Source organism: Sceloporus undulatus, chromosome 9, assembly GCF_019175285.1.
Source record: "Sceloporus undulatus isolate JIND9_A2432 ecotype Alabama chromosome 9, SceUnd_v1.1, whole genome shotgun sequence".
Classification (NCBI taxonomy): Eukaryota; Metazoa; Chordata; class Lepidosauria; order Squamata; family Phrynosomatidae; genus Sceloporus; species Sceloporus undulatus.
In genome coordinates, this window is record NC_056530.1 from 12,171,859 (window position 1) to 12,178,211 (window position 6,353).

General features: G+C 39.2%; 1 protein-coding gene across 1 annotated transcript in view; it reads left to right on the forward strand.

The window, feature by feature from the left end:
• PITHD1 (PITH domain containing 1) overlaps nucleotides 1-5,850 on the forward strand; it is an 11,308-nt gene extending 5,458 nt beyond the window's left edge. The window contains exons 2-6 of the mRNA XM_042441054.1: nucleotides 546-589; nucleotides 1,880-1,957; nucleotides 3,572-3,676; nucleotides 4,780-4,888; nucleotides 5,049-5,850. Of these exons, the coding sequence (XP_042296988.1) occupies nucleotides 546-589; nucleotides 1,880-1,957; nucleotides 3,572-3,676; nucleotides 4,780-4,888; nucleotides 5,049-5,150 (438 nt within the window). The 3' untranslated portion in view covers nucleotides 5,151-5,850. The remainder of the gene's footprint in view (nucleotides 1-545; nucleotides 590-1,879; nucleotides 1,958-3,571; nucleotides 3,677-4,779; nucleotides 4,889-5,048) is intronic.
• Nucleotides 5,851-6,353: the final 503 nt, after the last annotated feature.

A 6,353-nucleotide genomic window follows, 5' to 3' on the forward strand; every position in this document is an offset into this window, starting at 1 on the left:
GTTGCAGAGGGACGCATGATAAGATCGCCTTTAGGGTTGAGGCAATTCTCTACCACAAACCGGGACAAAATGGAGGACAAAATTTAGACCAGAATGCAGGACAATTGCAGGATAAAATTCAGCCCAAAATGGAGGACATTTAAGAAAAACGGAGGACCACATTTTCTATAATTAGGATTAAAGGACAGTACAGTGCAGTGGAACCTTGTTCCAGGAAAGCAAAATTAAGGCTCAAGTCCCATTAGATATAAAGCCAGCACAGAACAGTGTCCCTTATATAAAAATGGCAAAATCAAGGCTTGATATTTGGAATATATGTTTTAATACCCTCCAACGTCCTTAACATGCCTCTGAACCTATTGTTTGCATATAAATTAAATTGCAAGCCGCTCTGATAGCCTTGGCTGAAGAGTGGGGTATAAATAAATAAGTATTATTATTATTATTATATAAAGCAATTGTAGGGTTGTTGTTTTTTTGTCTTATTTGTGTGAACGCAAAACATCCTGTATTAAATCCAGTTTCATATCTTTATTCTTTTCCAGTTTGTAGAAAGCGATGACGACGAAGAGCTCCTGTTTAACATCCCGTAAGTAGTCGCTTTGCGTGAATTCACCGCCACGATGCATGTTTCTCGGTTCGAATTTCCTTTTCCTTTGCCTGATTTATAATACTAGAGGGTTTCAGGGAGGGCTAGTTGAATTTAAGAAGAACCGTTTAACTTTGAAACATGACTTCTTTGACTTTGTATTTCAATTCCATTCAAGTTTCGGTCATAGTTAGTCCCCAAAGCTTTCTTCTGGTTCTCTTTTTAGCAACACACCATAAAATTTTGAACCCTTTTTTCCCCCTTATCAGTTTATCTAAATTCATTTTCATTTTCTTTAAATCCTTCTGTTTTGTAATCTAACTTAAATCTAGCTGCCATTTGTTTGCATGGAAACCAGTGATTTTTTGGATCAAGTTCTCTCAGGTCTTCTAGTAGTTTCATCATATACTAAAATATCTACTGATATTTACTCTTCTGTGAGAAGACAAACTTAAGTTTGCATGAATTGAAATGGAGTGATCAAAATGAATTAAGCTAGATTTTAAATACACAGAAAAATTGTTAAAAAACATTACTTTTCCTTTTATTTTGTATTATTTTTAATTGGTTTTTTCCCTTCATGTACAATGTATATACAGATTAACATCTCATCCTTTTCATCTGTACATAAGTCTTCTTAACTTCTGTTTTGACATTTGCTCCCATCTATCAATTCCTTCTTCCATACAACTTAATACAAAATAAGGTAGTATTTACATACGCTAAGTATAATTATAACTAACCTTATATATTTTCATTTGTTCCTCATAGGTTATTAAGGTACTTTGTCAGAGGTTTCCATTCCTTTTCCCAGTAATCTGTTGTTGTTTTTATTATTCCAGACTGTTATTTTATCCATTTCTTTCAATTCTACTATTCTCTCTATCCATTCCTCTATACTAGGTATTTTTTTTTCAGATTTCCAGTTAAAAAACATTACTTTTCAATTGAAGAAAATAAGATTTAAATCACAAAGGTTAATGCAAACTGGACAAACATGGGAAGTCAATTGGAAATATGTAGGTTTGGAAAACACAGCTATTTTATATGCTATTATTTAGTATATTACTTGTTGTAAAATGAACAAAATTTAAAATTAGTTCCGAAAGCAACTTATCATTGTAAGCCAATGGCAACAGCAAAAGGAATGAAGGGTTTTTGTGTGTCTGCGTAGCTTTTCCTAAAGATCGGCGACTCACATAAGAAGCCATTTTTGACCTTCGGAGCCATCTAGTCCCAGAGATAATGTTAAAAGTGTGTGGTCCAACAATGATGTGTCTTCTGTTGCAGGTTTACCGGCAATGTGAAGTTAAAAGGAATCATTGTGATGGGCGAGGATGATGACACGCATCCATCAGAAATGAGGCTGTAAGTGAGCCTGAAAAACAGGTTGTTCGTGATTTAGCATGTATACACACACTAGGAAAATACCTAGGTCCAAAACACACTGCAGGAATAATCCACTTTGAGACTGCTTTAACTGCCCTGGCTCAACGCTAGGGAATTCTGGGAACTGTAGTTTTGCGAGACATTGAGCCTTCTCTGTCAGAGAGCTCTGGTACCACAATTAACTACAATTCCTACAGTTGCCTACCACTGAGTCAAGGCAGTTAAAGCAGTCTCGAACTGGGTTATTTCTGTAGTGTGTTTTGGACCCCGGTTGTTCTTCACCCTTGCTTCAGCTTGCCTGTTTTAATAGTGTAACTAGTAGTGGTCATTGGGATAATCTGTGAATTATCTTTCCCTTATAATTAGAAATATCTGTGGCCAAAAATCTGGAGGCCAAAACTTGGCAGGATTTGGTGAAATTTAGAATCACACATCTCTTTGATTCTTGGCTGCCTTTTCCTCCTTGCAGCTTCCAGATCCCTGTGCTGCAGTCCCTTCCTTCCTTCCTTCCTTCCTTCCTTCCACTTGGGGACAGTTCCTTCTGTTTCTTGGACCTCTCTGCCCCAATAGTGCTTTTTCTCCCAGAAAACTACCCTTCTGTTGCTCTTCTTAGTACCTGTTATTTCCTTTGCTTCCTGCTTTTCAAGTCAGTGCTCACTTTGGTCCCCTTTAACCATGCACCCTATTAACCAGCCTTCCTATATTCTTCTGTCTTCCCTTTCCCTCAAAGTATAATCCTTCTCCTGCTCTTAAATGTGGTGAGAGTTGTTCACAGCTGCATCACAATAGTCTTGTTTCCTTTGCTTTCTACCTGTCCTTTGGGTTTCTCTTAATCTGGTCAACACTGGTTGAGCGCTTTCTTCCGCTTTCTTCCTTTTTAGACTTTGGGTTCCCTAGTTTCCTCACATCGTTTGATAACTAGTCAGTCCTTGCTTATTAGCTTTATGGTGTTTTGATCCCAGCCAAATAAACGGTGTTGCGTTACCTCACAGTAACTTGCAGATTGCTTTGTTCTGTGAGTGGGATGAACGTTCTGAACCAAGGTTCCAGTTTAGCCGGTTAGTTTTAGAGGCTTCATCACCAAATCTGAAATACAATATGTAATATAGTTTCATTATCCAACCGTAGAAGGAAAAAGGAAAATCCTGCCTTAGATCTGTTATTTATCAGCACAATAATGTCCTATAACTGACGTATGTTTTATAAAGTAGTATAGTATTTCAACAATAGGACCTCTGAGAGTTTGGGGTATAAAGTCTTTCCTCCAGACCACTGTGGATCCTGCACATATCCTTATTGCATCTTCATTGGGAACAGCACATACATTGAAATTGCTATGTGCACATACAGTTTAGTTTTACTAGGAGCAGCCATTTGCCTTTTTAAATAGCACATGAATATGTTGTTTCCTCAACTGAAAAGTAGTTTCCTTCTTGTTTTTGTCTTTTGTGGGGTTTTTTAAATACTCTGTACCAGTTAGTTGTTTTCCCCTTTAAAGCCAAATGACTACAGGGCTTGGGTGCTGAAGAGGACACATAGATTAACTTTGAATTTGAGCAGGCTGACTCTTGCTGGTGCTTTCCCTTTCTCCAGGTTTAAGAACATCCCTCACATGTCCTTCGACAATACTGCCAGAGAACCAGATCAGATGTTTAGCCTGAACCGAGACGTCACAGGAGAACTGGAATATCCTACCAAGTATGTCACACTTTGCTCAAACTTCACTGCGGATGTGGAGGATTTTCTTATACTGAAATTGATTAAACACAATCTCCAGTGTATGTACATTGTGCCTCCATAGGTTCTGTTAATCTTGATGTACATTTTTAGGACTGTCTCTCCCCACCTCCATTTTCATTCATTGTTCCCATTAATGATAGGGCTTTTACTGAGAGGGACAGTTAGGTAGGGTCAGAATAGATGTTCTAAACAACAGGTTTGCAGGACCAGCTTCCAACCAATGAAAGCAGCATGACTTCTGTGTGCCTTCTGTTTCTGCTCCCTTCTTCAGCCAACTGAGGAGTGTAGTACATCATTGTGGATGAAACTGTTGAGTATGAGATTTCAGAAAGAAAGCCAAAATCCCTCTGAATGAGGGATGCTCTGAATCATATTTGGCAGACAGCACAGTAGCCTTGAGACAGCAGTGTAGACAGTGAAAAATCCAAAGGTACTTAGTGCGATTCAAATTGTTTTAAATGGCAGTGCCATGTAACAGAACATTTCAGTAGTGTATATTTGGATCAGCCAGTGGTAGGACTCTCTCACAAAAGCAGTTCAGCCTGGATAGGAAGTGTTCCTTCCTGCATTTTAGGGTCAAAAAATCCCACATCTTCCCATTAGTGCTGCAATCCAGGAAGGCAAAGTCTTTCAGGCTTATTCAGTTCCTGAGAATGCTGCTCAACTCTTAAACTAGTAGAGACCATGAGTTTAGACGCAACAAGTCAGGAATTTCCTGGGGCTCATCCTCACCATACAATTATAGTGCTATTATTCCACTTTTAACTGCCGTGGTTCCATCCTGTGGAATCCTAGGATTTGTAGTTTGTGTGGGACTGGAGTATACTGGCTGAAAATCCTTAATTTCCCTCCCTAAAGTGCCAATCCCAGGATTACATAGGAAGGAACTGTGGCAATAAGAGTGGAATAATAGTGATATAATTGTGTAGTGTGTATGGGCCCCTGGTTTCACTTTGAGATGGATTCTTTAGTGATCTACAGACCAGAGTTCAATCCATATCTCTCTAACAAGAATTTTATGTATAAAACACTGACCCCCCTTTTTTTTCTTCTTCTTCCAGAATTGCTCGTTTCTCAAATGTTTATCATCTCTCCATCCATTTCTCTAAGAACTTTGGTGCCGAGACAACAAAAATCTTTTATATAGGCCTGAGAGGAGAATGGACAGAAGTAAGTGTGGGAGCTAAAGTTTCAGATGGGAAGAGCCTCTGACCCGTTACTTTGGGGGAATGACCAGCCCTGTTACATATTGGAATTAATGTAACATTAACACCATTTTAAAAATTAAAAAGTAAATCTCATAGGAAATCACCTTTTTGTTTCTGTGCAGCCTCATCGGCATGAAGTGACCATCTGCAACTATGAGGCGGCAGCAAACCCAGCTGACCACAAAATTGATCAGTTTACACCGCAGACGCATTTCATTTCCTAACTGCGAAAGCTCATGCGACGACAGGGACAGCTGGGCAGATCTGGAAGGATGTGGAACACTTTGAGGCTATGAATGTCATGGCTTTCTTGCCTTTTTTTTTCCCTTTTGTTTTTCTGGGTGTGTTCTTGAAAAGCAGGGCACCAAATGCCTGGCAGATAGGTACAAAATTACACTGTTGCTAAGGACAATTATGGGTTGGGACTTTACAAGTATCAAAACAAAGATGCAATGAAAACACTGACCCTTGCCTGCCTGGTTGTCTTAACTCTTTAAGGTGTATTTGGGGCAGGTGTTTTCAGAACTGCGTGTTTAGTTGCAACCTTTGCTGCTGGTATACATGAGATAGGAATCTCTTGGGCAGCTTAATATGGGATTGTTTGCACAGTCCAGGGTTCTGTCCTGGCTTCTGAATGTAGCTGATATCAGGGAAGAGAGATAATTGATGGCCTAAGTGGGCTCTTGGCTAATATCCAAGTGTATTAATGGAGCTTGCCTATGGCAGTTACGATTTGACTGTGTGCCAGAGTGCTGCATGCCTTTCTGTAATCATTACTTCCTAGGTTTCTATCTGATAATTTAACATCTTCACACGTGTCTAAAAGCTGGAGACCTGTTTAAAAAAATAGGGGTTTGTCTTTTCTGGGCAAAATTTCCTTAATTAATGTGGCTTAATATTTTTCAATAAATATGGCAAAGAATGTGTGTGTCTCCCTTGGTTGTGACTCTTTTTTTACCATTCAAGGAAAGGTCAAGCACTATGAAATGCTCTCAGTGTTAGGACTTTTAATACATGTTTATCTTACATTTTCCATAAGAAGCTTAGAAGAGCAAGCATGTTTGCCCCATTTTATCCTTACATCCAGCCCAGTGAGGTAGGTTAGGTTCATGATGTGCCTCCAAGAAGTGCCTTCATTATCACTTATGAGCATTGAAGCAGGATGGACATAGAAAAAGGAGAGGAGGGTGAAAATCAGGAGCAGCCATCCTCTACTATCTCCCTCATACAGAGGTGGCCAATTCTTTTGTTGTTGAAGGCTGTATCCCCTTGGGGTCGGTAGGCTGATCTTATCCCTCTTCCATCCATGGGGTTTTCTTAGTAAATAAACATTTCAAAGTACCACACCTTACAGATCAGTAAACTATCGCCACCGTAGGTACATACAACAGCTAGCTATAGTTCTCTCTACTTGTAATATTATCATA